The sequence below is a fragment of the Pipistrellus kuhlii genome, unplaced genomic scaffold (genome assembly GCF_014108245.1).
Source record: "Pipistrellus kuhlii isolate mPipKuh1 unplaced genomic scaffold, mPipKuh1.p scaffold_m20_p_5, whole genome shotgun sequence".
In the NCBI taxonomy this organism is placed as follows: Eukaryota; Metazoa; Chordata; class Mammalia; order Chiroptera; family Vespertilionidae; genus Pipistrellus; species Pipistrellus kuhlii.
The window spans coordinates 56,371,652-56,388,051 of NW_023425551.1; the positions used below are offsets into that span (position 1 = coordinate 56,371,652).

The following is a 16,400-nucleotide window of genomic DNA, read 5'->3' on the forward strand; positions in this document are numbered from 1 at the left end:
ACGTTACTGGTTTTGACTTCTTTCCTCCTTTTAATTTTTAAATCCATTGTCCATTCAAAGTGCTTATTAGAATGGAATGCTTATTTGCTTGGTGGCAGGAACTCAGTAAAACTGTCCCATTGATGCAAGTAGGCTGAAGGAAATTGTATATTTTGATTGAATATACAATTGTATATTATCCCACCCCAACCTCTGCCCTTTATTGGGTCACATTATGAAAGTGCATGTAAGGTCAGCTGTGGGGATAATCCTTTCACTCTAGTCCTTCCTTTCTTAAAAGCAATACAGCAGTTGAGACAAGTTCAAAGATGCAATAAAAACCTTTTTCCCCTCTGCAGGGTGAACCAGGGAAACCCGGGCCTCCTGGGGATGCAGGACTGCAGGGGTTACCTGTGAGTACTTAGCTCTTTAAACGCCTATTGGTTTATATACATATAGTGATTTACACGCATAGATATGAATTTTGGGAGAGAAACATATTAAGTAAATTGATAAGGCCTGGGGAAAGATACGGTGCTTTAATTTATCTTTTTTTTTTTTTTAATATTTACATTTTTGTACTTTTTCTCTGAGTAGCTAGTTCTTTTTCTAATAACATTCTAAGCTTTAATTTTACATTTTGCATCCCTCTTTAGTTCACTCAATCTTCTCTATATCTTTTTCCTAACCCTGAGCTGTGGGCCAGGGCCAGGGTCACATGCTTTCTCCTACTTTTAACCAGTTCTGAAGTTTTCGTTAGCAGGGTTGAGCTGTAAGACAGTTGTTATGTCGCACATTGTTCTTGAGGGTAAGCTCAAAAACAACGTGAGACATAAGATACCATTTCTGAGTATGTGCTATTTTGAATGATTCAAATTGGTGTTTCCCTGCATTAATGTGGCTAGAATTCCATGTGGATTATACCATGTGTGTTCTTGGCTCTTTGGAAGCAAATGTTTCAAGTTAATAAGAAATAGTTGGTCATAGAGAGAACTGGCCTCAAATTTATTTTCTGACACTTTAAAATTAACCAGAGAATATTAGGACTCCCAATAGTATCAAATCTTAATTAGACCCAGCATTCTCCTGCCATTCTTTCTTTAACTTAAGCTTAATTCCCCCCCCCCCCCCCAATCAGTCCTTGTTTTGTTGCTCAGTACATGAAAACATGCCGATAAAAGCTCCTCTTGACAAAATGTAAGTTCAAAAATAACTAGGGTGGAGGTAGACTTTGCTTTATGGGTGTTCAGATTTAACAAGCCAGATACAGTAAAGACATACCTTCTAAATTCTTCAGAGCTGGAGAACTAGGAGAATCTTTCTCCCGCCAAATCTTTGAGGTTGTCATGATTCCCTCAGTCCCTGGGCAGTGTGCCGTAGGCTTGGCAAGTCCCGGATTCTCAGATAAGATGAATAAAACTGTGCTCTGCCTGCATTCTTTTAGGGTGTGCCTGGAACTCCTGGTGCAAAGGGTACTGCGGGTGAAAAGGTAAAAGAGTGAGCCTTTTCAATTAATGCCTTTTTAAAGTTCTTTACTTTATTAACATATTTAGTTATCATTTTAAATATTTACAACCTGCCTTTTATTTTATATTTGACACGAAGAAGAAGAAATTAAAAAAGCTTTAAATTTTCAAATGCTAATCTCTGCCAGCTGTAGAAAGAATACTCTGACAAAGTATTGCTAATCAGATTTCCTTCTTGACAGTGTCATCTTTTGCTAGTGTAAAACAGAGGAAGTGTTATTCTCATAAAAGTTTTACACAAATAACATAAGGAAGACATTATTAAGACATACAAATTATGCCAGAGAATATTATTATGATGGTTAAGCTTACACTGAAAAAGATGTTAGGCATTTCTTGTCCACATACTGATCGATTAGTGCTTATATTCATGTATTATTTTTAATAGGTGAAAGAAAAAAATAGATAAATAGAATAATGTAGAAATTGGGTACTATTAGATCACCTGGCTACAGCCCTCCAATCATATTGGTCCATAGTGTGCTGACCAGAGATGTGCCTTGAAAGTGGATGGTGAGAGATGGATGGGGAGATGGTGTCCCCAGACCGGTGCCTTCCCTGGAGTTTGCTAGGAGGGGTTCTCAGCAGCACATTCTCTCATATTTCCTCATGTTGACATAATTGTTTATAATTTGAATAGTGTCAGTGTCAGGTAAAAGGGCTCCAAGAGGTATATCGGAGGTGAAAATGGTAGAGGGAAGACATATAGTTAATATAGTAAATAAAGAAGAATCCTCTCATATTCTTGTCAGGTAAAAACATTTGAAATTTGACATTCACTTTTTTGGGCATTTTTGACACTTTCCTATAATCCTGGGAATAACAAAACATTATCCTGCATCTGAAGAACTGTGATGTATCCACCAAGAAGGAGACTGTACAACCTCCCACATTCTCAATGTAAAACCGAGAAATGAATGCTGTTGAAGTGTAAGACATCACTGGGCTGGGTGAGACAGATGGATGATTATGCTTACTTACTGTCTGAATTACGCTGCATTTTACCTTTAGGGTAACACGGGCGCTCCAGGGAAACCTGGGCAATTGGGGAATTCAGGCAAACCGGTAAGATGCCATAAGTTCTTCCCATACATTGTAACCTGCTATAATCACTAAACAAGGTACTAGGGGATGTTAACTTTTTCTCTACCTGCTTCCTCACAACAGGGCCAACAGGGGCCGCCAGGAGAGGTGGGACCCCGAGGACCCCAGGGGCTTCCAGTGAGTATGCCTTTCCTTAGGACCCTCCCAAAGAGCCTTCTCAGGGCTTTGCTGGGCCGGCCTATCCTTCCTTCCTTCCTTCCTTCCTTCCTTCCTTCCTTCCTTCCTTCCTTCCTTCCTTCCTTCCTTCATCCGCCAATGCCTCCTGATGTTTGAGCATGTACGAGTCTATAAAGACAATGAAATGGGAAAGCCATTTAGAACTACAATGCACTTGTTTTTTGAGGAAGTGGAAACGAAAATGAACTATTTTTTAAAAAGCATGACAATCTTTTCTGCTCTCATCTCAGGGTAAGGAAATACTTTCGTGTGATAAAAAAACAACTAAATCAAGAGAGAACTCATATACTATGTAATTCACCCAGTTAAAGCATACCATTAATTGATTTTTAGAATATTTACAGAATTGTGCAGCCATTGTCACAGTATATTTCATTATCACCCCCCAAAAAAGAAACTGTATTCACTTGTAGTCACTCAACTTACCTTTGAATCCTCTCAGCCCTATGCAACTGCCAATCTAGATCTGTCTCTAAAGATTTGCCTATGCTGGAAATTTCATATAAATATTATTATGCAATATGTGGGTTCTTAAATAATTGGCTTCTCTCATTTGCATGTTTTTAAGCTCATCTATGTTGATAGATGTATCAATACTTCATTTTTATTGTTAAGTAATATTTAATTGTATGGATATACCACATTTTATTCACCCATTCATTCATTGACAGACATTTGGGTCATTTCCACTTTTTTGACCATTACGAATAATGCTGCTATGAATATTTTTCTACAAGTTTTTGTTTAGACATTTATTTTCATTTATCTTGAGTACATAACTAGGATTAGTGGTAAATCTATGTTTAATCTTTTGAGAAAATGGAGATTTCTTTCAGTGTGAGTTTGCAATATCTGTGTTGCAGCAAATATAGCAATGCATATATTCTCAATAGATACAACTTAACCCTTAGAGAGAAACTGATGAGGAAAGTAAACATTATGCACTTCAATTGAACTTTAAAAAAATTATCTCTGCCCTTCTACTAGTAAGTTCTTCATTTTGAAAGCCTGCTGGTCAAGAAAAAGAACTCCAACTGGGAAAACAGAAACATTTTCTATCATTATTTCTTGTAAAGAATTTCTTGAGCATGATGAATTAGATGTTCATGATTTAGGAAAGTGAACTACTCCAGGTGTCTTGTGACATGTTAGTGCTTTCCCTTCTCACTGATACCTGTCACCTGACATCTGTGGATTCCATAAGTTCTTCTGCAGCCACAGAAACCAGCTCCTGCTCCTCACTGTGCTCCTGGCTCTCTCACTCCTCACTTATCCTTTCCTTCTCTCTTGCTCAGAGCCTGTGACTTATCTAATAAAAATACTTTCATTAGACTGTCAAAGCAATGAAGATACAGCCAGGTCACACTTCCACAACCATGAAGGTGCTATATGACTGGGAGAGGGCACTGGGACTTTGAGAATACCGACCATCACATCTAGTTTTCACTTGATAGAGTGGAAAACTGTATCTCGGAGCGTCTGCTGTGTGCCAGCACCATGCACTGACACAAAAACTGACACAGGTAGAGAGGGCCTGGCCCCTCACCAGTAAAGTGCCATGGGATGTATAAAGCAACGATAAGAGGCATAACTGCAGGAGGAGGCAAGGTGGTGTATGTGTGTGTGTGTGTGTGTATTTAATATTCTCATGTGAGGAGTGGCAGATCCCAGAAAAAATTATGCCTATGCAATGTTTAATGTTTTGATTTTTGAGTTTTTATGAATCCAAATTGTTTCTGTTACTGAGGCTCAGAGCTTTGTTTGGTATTCTTCTTCATATTTCCTATGCCTAGTAGGACCTTTTGCTTCTATTGCCTCCTTTTCTAAACTCTGTTATATCCACTCTTCTCTTATTCGCCCTCCTTTACCACCCTGGCTCAGATCAGTCACTGCTGCTTGGATTATTTCTGTCTTCTCCTGATTGGCCTTCTCAGCTCCAGTCTTTCCTTCATCTCCCAGTGTCTCCCCACAGGGTACTTGGTATTGTGGTTGGGGTGGGTCTTCGGTCTCCAGGACTCTTGCACATTGCAGGGTGTCTGCATCTCTGACCTCCACCGTGGAATTCCAGCAGTGTCCCCACAGTCATGGAACAAACAAAAATGCCAAACCCAATTCCGAAGGCCTGGGGAATGGCAGCACTCCACGTGGGCACCCATCGCCATGCTGCTGGTCTTCCCAAAGCACAGCTTTCATCATCCCTTCACTTAAAAATCATTAATCCAGCCCAAACTGGTTTGGCTCAATGGATAGAACATCGGCCTACGGACTGAAAGGTCCCAGGTTCGATTCCAGTCAAGGGCATGTACCTTGGTTGTGGGCACATCCCCAATGGGGGGTGTGCAGGAGGCAGCTGATCGATGATTCTCTCTCATGGATGTTTCTAGCTCTCTGTCCCTCTCTCTTCCTCTCTGTATAAAAATCGATAAAATATATTTTAAAAAATTATTAATCCATCTCCCCTGAAAGTAATAGAAAGGACAATAGCCTAAAACAGCCTGTTTATGCCTGGGTTTTCTTTCCATTTTTGGCCTTGCTCAGAATCTGTGCTTAAGTCCATGCTAACTGCCCAGTACTTTCTGCACTTCCCCACCCTGCCTGCTTTCTTCTGTTACACCTTTCTTCTTCATTTATCTGGCTCAACTTCCCACGTACCTTCTGAGGTGTAACTAGCATGTGAATTCCACAGTGAAATCATCTCTGATTGTGCCCTGTCCCCCCAGACAGAAGTGACCTCTCCTTATTCTGATCCCCGTCATCCTTGGCCCAATTCCACCCTAGCTGTGGAAACTGCTGAATGGCAAGGACATGTCTGACCCACCTTCTGTATCTTACATCCCTTTCCTCAGGGTCTGCCACAAAGTAGTAAATATTTCTTGAAAAGAGCTGAATTGGAGCTATCATAAATCTTGTTATGCTGCTTATGTAATAATTGACTTCTCACCTGCTATAAATTTTTCAGGAGTGTCACGAGATGTTATAAATATTTCAGTTCTGGAGTACAGCTTCTACACCAAATCTCCTTGCTGAAAGATACTTTTGTTCTTTCATTTTACATCATTAAATTCCATTTCATAGACAAGTTCACACATTTTCAACTAGTCCTCACAAGTGGATCAGTTTTTCATGCAAATCTCAAACTGAGAAGCTGAGTAGAAAGAATGAAAACCCATCTCTAATATGCCCTACTAATAGATCAGAGCTCATTGGAACCCATCTTTGAAATTAAGTGGTATTCCCCCTTTCCCCATCATCGTTCCATTAACTTTTACCAATACTACAGCAAAAAATATTGAAGTATTTTGGTATCTCTTGTGGTTATATGTGAGCATAAACCTTTATCACTTGGACCGAGCTTCTGGCTCTCACCATGGCACATCACTTGGTTTATAACTGAGTCTGGGTGGCTCCAGGTTTGAAGTAGGCAAGTGGCTGAGGCCTCTGATTTGGTTCTACCATGATGTGGTTCCTGGTCCAATTTCCTCTTCCAGGCTTCTCAGAACTAGCCAGGGCTTTTGCTGGGGGGAAAGGGGGTTGGGTCCCTCTGATCTCATAATTCTTAATGGGATGAGTGCCATGCTGGTCTCCCTTCAGTTTTCTAGAGTATATAATTCCGGGGAAGCCTGAATCATGGTTTGTTTTTTTTTTCTTTATTGATTAAGGTATTACACAGTGTCCTTATACCCCCATGGCCCCTTACCCCACCCCTCTACTCATTACCTCACCCCCCTGGTGTCTGTGTCCATTGGTTAGGCTTATATCATGCATACATGTCCTTTGGTTGATCTCTCCTCCTTACCTTCCCCTTCCAAGCCTTCCCTCTGAGGTCTGACGGTCTGATCAATGATTCTCTGTCTCTGGATCTGTTTCTGTTCATCAGTTTATGTTATTCATTATATTCCATAAATGAGTGAGATCATATAATATTTATCTTTCTCCAACTGACTTATTTCTCTTAGCATAATGTTCTCCAGGTCCATCCATGCTGTTGCAAATGGTAGGAGTCCCTTTCTTTTAATAGCAGTGTAGTATTCTACAGTTTTTTTAATCCACTCACCTGCTGATGGGCACTTAGGCTGTTTCCAAATCTTAGCTATGGTTAATTGTGCTGCTATGAACACAGGGGTGTATATATTCTTTTCTTATTGGTGTTTCTAGTTTGTTGGGATATATTCCTAGAAGTGGAATTACTGGGTCAAATGGGAGTTCCATTTTTTGTTTTTTTGTTTTTTAGGAATTTCCATACTATTCCCCACAGTGGCTGCACCAGTCTGCATTCCCACTAGCAGTGCATGAGGGTTTCCTTTTCTTTGCATCCTCACAGCACTTGTAATTTTTTGATTTTTCGATGATTGCCATTCTGACAGGTGTGAGATGGTACCATATTGTCGTTTTGATATGCATCTCTAGGATTATTAGTGACTTTGAGCATATTTTCATATATCTCTTGGGTGTAACTAGCATGTGAAAAGTCTGTCTTCTTTCTAAAAGATTCTATTTAGCTCCATTTCCCATTTTTTGTTTGGGTTGTTTATCTTCCTTTTGCTAAGTTGTATGAGTTCCCTATAAATGTTGAAGATTAAACTCTTATTGGAGATAACATTGGCAAATATGTTCTCCCATGCAGTGGGCTTTCTTGTTGTTTTGTTGGTTTCTTTTGCTGTACAGAAGCTTTTTGTTTAGATGTAGTGTTTATTTTCTCTTTAGTTTCCATTGTCCTAGGAGCTGTATCAGTGAAGAAATAGCTTTGGCATATATCTGAGATTTTGCTACCTGTGGATTCCTCTAAGATTTTTATAGTTTCCCATCTTACGTTTAAGCCTTTTATCCATTTTAAGATTATTTTTGTATATGGTGTAAGTTGGTGGTCTAATTTCATTTTTTTTTTTTTGCTTGTATTTGTCCAATTTTCCCAACACCATTTATGAAGAGGCTGTCTTGATTCCCTTGTATACTCTTGCCTCCTTTGTCAAATATTAATTGAGCATAGTGGTTTGGGTCAATTTCTGGGTTCTCTATTCTATTCCATTGGTCTATATGTTCTTATGCCAGTACCAAGCAATTTTGAGAACAGTGGTTTTATAATGCAGCTTGATATCTAGTATTGAGATCCCTCCTACTTTGTTCTTCTTTCTCAAGTGAATCATGTTTCTTTTTTTTTTTTTTAATATATTTTTATTGATTTTACACAGAGAGGAATTGAGAGGGACAGGGAGTTAGAAACATCGATGAGAGAGAAACATCGACCAGCTGCCTCCTGCACACCCCACACTGGGGACGCGCCCGCAACCAAGGTACATGCCCCCGACCGGAATCAAACCCGGGACCCTCCAGTCCACAGGCCGACGCTCCATCCACTGAGCCAAACTGGTCCCGGCTGAATCATGTTTCTTAAATCCCTTCCCCTCCACCCTATTTTCAACAGCCTCAAGCACAGAAGGCTCCCATAAGTTATGTTGTTGAGTGACTTGAGCTGTCTTCCTATCCCACCCAGGCCCCAGAATGTTACCCCTGTCAATAATTTGTGAAACAACTGTGATAGTTATAGTTTAGACAGATTTTTATCTAATCTGTACATGAGGGAATATTTAAACCTACACCAGAGAGAAACAGAAACTATATATTTTTGTGAAATTGAATAGATTTAAAAATATCTTTGTGCCAAACCTAAAAAGTATAATTGTGGTAGGACTAACGTGATATTTTGAAGTTAATAGGTAAATAGGTATAGAAAAGCAACAATTGATAGAAATTATAATTGATTTTCTGGCTTAATCAGCATCCTTTTTGCCAAAGAGAGGCACTTAGTATAATGATTTATATTTCCCATTTCTAAAATTGGCAAGGTGCTAAGGATAATGTTTATCCTTCAGCTAGTTAGCATTTTGGGTAATCAGGCAAATACAATCACTATCACAGTCTAGAGCACAATGAAATAAAAATTCTTTTTGGGGGGTAAAATAATTATGACAATGCAAGTATTTTTCTGCATTATTTTAAAAGTCTAATAGTTTCATTTTTTAAAAGGGAGACTTCCAAATAGAATTATTTTTCAGGAGTGTCACGAGATGTTATAAATATTTTTCTGTATTTATTGAAATGAGCATTTTTGAGTAACTTGTTTATATATATATATATATATATATATATATATATATATATATATATAAACAAGTTACTTATAAATACTTATAAATACTTACTTATAAATACTATAGTGAGTCTTCAAATAACATCGGTTTAATCAATGTCATTTCCTCATAACATTGATGAGATACCATAGGAAATTAACTCTCATTCTTATCAATTAGCCTTTTATTATACATTGCTTCACCTAAAATTGCAGAACCTATTGATGATGTTAAGTGAGAATCTTCTGTGCTTGCTTCTTAAGAAAGTGCCCTCCTGCTAATCAGTGATCTTAACAGAAACTCAAGAAATGAGGACCAGATACTCATTTTGTCCAAGCACGTGTGCTTTTAAAGAAACATAAGAGAGTTGAAAGGCAAGAAACATGTAATCATTTAATTAAAAAACAATTTTGACTGTTTTTCTTTAATCTTTGAATAAAAACATGGATAAAAAAATAATATTTCTATAAACTCCCTATGAGCCAGAGACTGTTCTAAGTGCTTCATGCACCTAATCCATCTTCTCAGATAGGTACTGCTTTTAGGCCCCACTTTCTAGACGAGGAAACCCAGGCACAAAGATTGTGCTGTGTGCCCGGTGTTAGCTGTTGCACGGGGAGCCAGACTTCAGGCGTGGCAATGGGCTCAGTGCCCACACATCACCTCTACCCTCACATGCCTCCCTGCTTAAGTCAAGGCTCCACAGGATGGTCCTTATTGGAAGTTAGCTTGCCAGATTCCAGTGGTACAAAATATATTTAACAAATTTTAGTATTTATAGAACTTTTTTAGTGAGCATTTATCAAAAGTCTAAGAAAAGCTCTTAAAGACAGATAAATACAACATAAGCCCAAACAGATTCTTAAGTCTTACCCCAAGCTTACAGGATCAGAATCTGGGGGAGAAGGGTGGAATATGAGGGGGGATGGAGAGAGGGACTGGTGGGAGATACATGGTGAAATACATTTCTAAAAAGCCCTCCAGCCAGAATGCACAGCCAGAAATCAGGAATCACTGATCCGAGGGTCTGCATCTTTTTTTATTTTATTTTATTTTTTTAAGTTTTGCTTGGCTTCTTAAATAGGGATGAACTGGCTGATGTGTCTGAACGTATCAGAGATATACTAGTATGTGGTGGCACAGAACATCCAAGAGCAAATTATAGCTTTTTATTATGGTGCTTACATTTTTAATGGGCTTTTGCCTTTCCCCTCCTGGTCACTTCAATTCTCTTATATAAGAAGTTATAACTCTTATTGTCACGGAGTGTGTAGATATTTGCCACTGGGCAGAATAACAATTTCCCTTCAAGCCTTTCTCACCCTCATCTGAGAATGTGTTTATCATCACAGCTGTTGAAACATAGGAGATTTAGCATTTATTTAGCATGCTTGTGGTTACCAGATCAGGGTTGATTGCTCCCTGCAGAATGTGTTTAGTTTACTCTACCTTTTTAGAGATTACTGTGTATATTTGATTATTCATGTTCATCTTAGTAACAGGTGAAATTCCAGAACTTGGAGAATGATTATGCATGTTTTTGAAATACCTAGAAATGTTAAGTATGGCCATTAGAAAATCTTGCCCTAATGCTTTGTTTGTAGCTGTTTGATCATTGTTGTAAAAACAATCATTACTTTTTTTCCCCCACAGTGAGATGATGTGCATAGAAATAAGTACGTTTAGAATGGCCAAGGATTTGTAGGATGGAAGTGAAATGAAAATGAAGAGTTATATGCTATTTGTGCAGTAACAGATGAGTAAATGCTCATAATCTCACTGATCCTTCCCACGGTCCTACGTGTGTTGGGCTGTCATGTGTACACAAGTTCAGCAAAGCAGGCTGTAGGGTTCTGAGCCACTCATATGTTTTGCCAAGGGCCTGCCAGTGGTAGAGAAATACTTATGAACTGAATAATTAGAGCTCACCAAAGACAGAGAAAATAAGATTCCAGCAGAGAAAATCCTTGTCTTTGACTGGAAAGATAATTAATCTCGCCAAAAATAAATGAAAGGCTATACAATCTTTCTTTTGACTTAGCCCTTTCATTGTGGAAGAGAAAAAAGGTACTATATCTATCATCTTTATTTTGGGTAAGATGGCATAATGGCTCATTTATTTAGAAGTGAATGCTTGAGGTTGTGTCAAGAGTTGAGTTCTCCCCTCCCAATATGATTAATTATGTTCTTCACCGATGACTACTAATTGTTCTGTAAATTATAGTCATGTTAGCTCAATGACATTTAGGATCTCAATCATGATGCAGTTGAGAAATTATTTGAAAATGCCAAAAGAGCAGCTATACTGAAGAAAATCTGTCTTGAACTTTGAAGTGCTGGGCCAAATTAATGGGTGGGACCTAATTTTCTATTTATAGGTGAACAGAAGAATCTATCACAGTGACTGGTTTTCATTTACATTTGTATCAAAGGCACTGTCTCTGGCTTCCAAGCTTCTTACATGGTGAAAGACCAATGTGTTATCCAAACTCATACACTAGTCAGGTTGTTTATATAAAAGTTTTGGAAATTTGCCCTGGCAGGATGGCTACCGTATTTTCCGGCGTATAAGACGACTTTTGAAATGAAAAAAAGTCAACCGGGCTTTTTCAGTGGTCTGAATTCAGGTCTCAGCAGAAGGGAACAGAGAAAAGAGGACGGATAGACTTGGAAATCTAGAATGGCACTATACCACCGCCCTAGCAGGCATTTTACTAGAACACAGTGTAGCTTCGGGTACAGAACATATATAATTTGCATGCACAAAAAGCCTGCTTGGATTGGCCAGACTCAGAGAGGCAGTCTATTAAAAAAAGAACTGGTGTTGCCTCGGAAGTGGGGGGTAGTCTTATACAGCGAATATAGGCCTAAACCTGTTTTAACTGTAAAATTAGGGGGTCGTCTTATAGGCAGGAAAATACGTTAAGTTGATTGCAGTGTCATCCTGTACACCAAAAGGTGGTGGGTTCAATTCCTGGTCAAGGCACATATCTAGGTTGTGGGTTTGATCCATGGTAGGGGCACGTATAGAGGCAACTAATTGATGTCTCTCTCTCTCTCCCTCACTCCCCCCCTTTTAAAAAAATCAATAAAAATATTGATTTTTTTCTTGGGTGAGAATTAAAGGAAATAAAAAATTTTGGCAAGTATTTAAGAGCATTTCATTTAAATCACCTATAAGTCATATGAAATTACTGCCACAAAATTATGCCTCATAGCTAGAAACTGGTAATTTGGCAAATATTTTTTAACCCCTTTAGAGAAATTGAAAGTTCAGTAGGTTTATGGATCCTGACACCTTGTTCAACTTATAGATGAATGAATAGCATATGGGTCAGATCAGGATAATCTTACCAGAAGTATTTACAAATATTGAACATTAATATGAAATTGTCGTGTCATTTTAAAGAAAAACAAATTTCCATTTTTAAAGCATTGTCCAGTGATTATTTATCTAATAACCTCAGTGTTCAGCTTCGTTGAATATGCTTAGAAATAACACGAGCTTTTATCAGACGGCATAAAACTATATGAAGTTCTCAGGGAAAGAAATGGAAGAGTTAATGTGTCTCCTCAAAGTCCTTATTTTTTCAAATAAAAATCTAAATTGGCTCAGAAAATGAAATTAGAGTACTGCTGATGGTGTGCCTTCATTATAAATTGTACTTTTCAACGTGTTTAATCTTTTAAGACACATTTAAGACATGAGTAGAGCAAAGAATTTTTAATTTCAGAAACTATAAATTTCTACTATGTCTTTCCCAAACTGCAACAGTAATTTAAAGGCAAACTTTTCTGTCTTTGTCTCTTTTTCACTCTTTTTAGGTTCAAGATCATTTGCCAGATAGTGCTTTAAAATGTGCTGTTTACTCTGAGTTTTAGGCATGGTGTGGCATTCAAAAGTAATGTACCTACACCTCAGGCACACAGAGTCTAAATGAGGGGATAAAACATGTACATACAGACCCATCACGTAAGTCAGGTGGTGATTTCGATGCTGGAAATTACCGGGCGCATTCCGTACAGATGTACCAGTTATTTCTAATGGTCTGTAACCACAACGAACAGCACTGACGGCATTCGCCGAAGGATGAACACTGAAGAGGCTGAGGCGTTGGATACAAAGGTGTCTGCCGTTAGATGTGAAAACTTTAATGGCATATTCAAACAAAACCCCTGGTAGGATGTGGTTTTATCGGCATGGTAATTAAGCATTTGGGTGTCTGTGTTGTGTTTTTCCAGGGCAGCAGAGGAGAAGTTGGACCCATGGGACCCCCAGGCGTACCAGGTAAACTGGTAAGTCATGTTTTCAGGCTCCAGCAGTTTATCTGCTTCGTATAAAACACGGTGCATTAAAAAAGAAATAAGCAAGGAGAGAAAAACGATTCACAAAGGGCAATTTAATCATCCTTTCTTGATTGTTGTTGTTTATGTGAAGATGTGAAAAAAGTAAGTGGGTAATTTCAAACTATATTTGAAACGCCCTCCAAGGGCATTCTAATCAGTGCAGATTGAAGCATACATTTTAAAACAGGGAGAGACATCAGTTGCTACATTTGGCCTCTGGTTGTTCTTGGACTGGAAGGGACTGTGCTGAATGCCGCCTTCTCCTCCTCTGGCTGCGCTTGTTTACACAGCGAGAGGAGCAGCGCCCTGGCAGGGGCAGACTCAAAGAGCCCACTGTTGGGAAGGAGTGCAAACTGGGGAATGGGGAGCTCAGAGGTGGGGGAGAGGGGGTGGGGGAGCTGGTCTCTCTACTGAGAATGTGGGAAAGAGGCAGGTTTGAGGAACAGGGTAAAACCAAAAACCACACAGCTCATTAATTTCAGACAGGCGTCAACACACCCGGGGCCTGTGTGCTTTCAGCAACAGTGATTCTGGGGACACGGTGTTTGCTTTTCAGGGTTCTCCTGGCAGCCCTGGCCTCCCTGGCTTGCCTGGCCCCCCCGGACTTCCTGGAATGAAAGGTGACAGGGTAAGCTTTCTAGTCCTCCAAAAGGCCCCTTGTTTGGAAGGGATTTCTATGATGCTAAGAAAACCAATCCTGCTTTTGGCTTTGCTTTTCGAAAGTTCTAAATTTTTTGAACTTATCACAGAGAGCTAGCAAGACAGGTACTTGAAATTACTGAGAGCTGATATTAGGAAGCCAAAAAACAACAAAAAACCCCCCAAAAAACACCCTATTAATATAATAATTTATCAGGAGGGTGGGGAAATGGAAGAAAGTAAAAATTTCTGTTGTAATCATGCTCTCTATTTAGATCTGAACTTGCATTCTTACTCGTCAAATTGTACATAAATGGGATCAAAGAATGCCCCAAGTTGCCCCAATGCCCTGGGCGGGGTGTGTGCAATTTCCTGTTTCTCTAGGTCTTACCTGACTCTTATTAGGTGGTGAGAGAGGGAGATGTTCTCTTCTTTCACAATATTTGTATTTGTGCTTATCCACCAGCCCAATAAAGGGGGTTGAGTCATTTCAGACTAAATATTAAAATACTGAAAAAGTATTATATTTCATGCATTACAGGGTGTAGTCGGTGAACCTGGTCCAAAGGGTGAACAGGTAGGTCCTAGTTGAATGATAGTATAAAATGCAGGGTTTAATGTGCATAACTATGCTCTACCAGCAGGGGGCACTAGCTGGCTTATGGGTGTAACTAAAATGGAGGCCAGTGGTTTTTCTCGCTGTGTTTCACCATGAGTGACACCTAGAGTTTAGTTTGGACTGTAGCCTTAGTCACTGTTTTTATAAGCTGGAGCTAATGATGGCTCTGCTTCCAGAGCTACACATTTTCCTTCCTTTGAAAAAACTGGCCCTGCCTCTCTCCTTCACCAAATCTGTTTATTCTGATGAAGCCTTCCTTTTAAGTTTCCCTGTGTCAAGGAATTAACAAATAACCTATGCATATGAATTAGAATCAGTCCTTTCTCTGGAGATCTTTTCATACTGTAAGAGCCCTTTGTCAAAGATTACCTAATTATAAGATTGCTGAATACTCTCAGTAATCCTTCATTTTAGCAGAAACTTGGCCTCACCTTCTGGCTTTTCTCGAAGCCACTTCCTTTTGTTTTCTTCTCACATATGGATTCTTTTAAATTTTATTTTTTAATTACAGTTTACATCCTATATTATTTTGAATTATTTAATTGTACAGCATACAAAATGCTCCCCTCAATATTTCCAGTACCCACCTGTCTAGGCCATTAAATTAAATTAATTCATTAACTAATTAACTAATTTTTAATTTTTACTCAAGGACATGCTTAGAGAGAGGAAGGGAGAGATAGATAGATAGAGAAAGAGACATATCAGTGTGAGAGAGAAACATCAATCAGTTAACTTTTGTACATGCCCTAACAGGGGAGTGAACCCCAACCTGACTAGGAATCCAACCAGCAACCTTTTGGTGTATAGGATGACACTCAAACAACTGAGCCACTCTGACCAGGCTAGGCCATTTTCTGATTTGGCCTGGCCACTGACAGCTAGATTGGAAAGCCACTGAGAGCATTTTGTATTTCTGCACGATCCCGGAAACAGTGTGGCCATTTATGAGTGCCCATTAGTTTGACTAAGCAGGGGAAGGGGGAGTGCAAAGAATTTTAAAATGTGACTCTTAAATTTTCAAATGTGACTGAATTTTCAGGGTGCCTCTGGTGAAGAAGGTGAAGCAGGAGAAAGGGGTGAACTTGTAAGATATCTTTTTTTTCTGTTAATAACGGAGACTTACTGATTTCAAACTCTATGACAACATACATTTTTCCTTTTCTCTGCCCATCTTATCTTTTTCTGTCTTCTTTAAAAGTTAAGATGTTTCTTATATATCATAACAAATGACTCTCCAAGATTACAGCCAAGATCAAGTAAGGCAGAGGGGAAACATTGAGATGGTGATAGACCGAGCCTTAAACCTTTGGAGAACAAAGTGTTCCTGTTCCCTTAGACATGGTGAATTCTCCTGTGGGTTTACATCTACACAATCAGGGTAATATATCATATCATAAAGAGGTGATATGCAAATTGACCATCACACCCTCATAAGATGGCTGCCTACAATCAGGCCAGCAGGGGGGTTAGTGAGGAATGACCAAATGACTGAACAAGGAGGCTGCAATCAGCCTGGCAGGGGAGTTAGTGAGGGTCGACCAAACAACTGAACAGCAGGCTACATGGGATGACCAGGCCAGCGGGGGGGGGGGGGGGGGGGGGGGCAGGGGGCATAAGAGGCAACTAGACTGGCAGGGGGGCAGTTGGGGGCAATCAGGCCAGTAGGAGGGCAGTTGAGGGCAACCAGGCTGGCAGTGGAGGCAGTAAGGGTTGACCAGGCTGGCAGTAACGGGGCAGTTGGGGCCAATCTGGCCAGCAGGGGAGGCAATTATGAGTGATCAGGCCGGCAGATCAGGACGGCATACAGAGACAGTGAGGGGCAATCAGGCTGGGGGTGGGGGGACAGTTAGGGGTGACTAGGCAGGCAGGCAGGTAAGC

General features: G+C 39.6%; 1 protein-coding gene across 1 annotated transcript in view; it reads left to right on the forward strand.

Annotated features, from left to right (window-relative positions):
* COL9A1 (collagen type IX alpha 1 chain) overlaps positions 1 to 16,400 on the forward strand; it is a 90,333-nt gene that overhangs the window by 50,120 nt on the left and 23,813 nt on the right. Inside the window, exons 24-31 of the mRNA XM_036414902.2 lie at positions 339 to 392; positions 1,424 to 1,468; positions 2,517 to 2,570; positions 2,673 to 2,726; positions 13,157 to 13,210; positions 13,818 to 13,889; positions 14,442 to 14,477; positions 15,562 to 15,606. Of these exons, the coding sequence (XP_036270795.1) occupies positions 339 to 392; positions 1,424 to 1,468; positions 2,517 to 2,570; positions 2,673 to 2,726; positions 13,157 to 13,210; positions 13,818 to 13,889; positions 14,442 to 14,477; positions 15,562 to 15,606 (414 nt within the window). The remainder of the gene's footprint in view (positions 1 to 338; positions 393 to 1,423; positions 1,469 to 2,516; positions 2,571 to 2,672; positions 2,727 to 13,156; positions 13,211 to 13,817; positions 13,890 to 14,441; positions 14,478 to 15,561; positions 15,607 to 16,400) is intronic.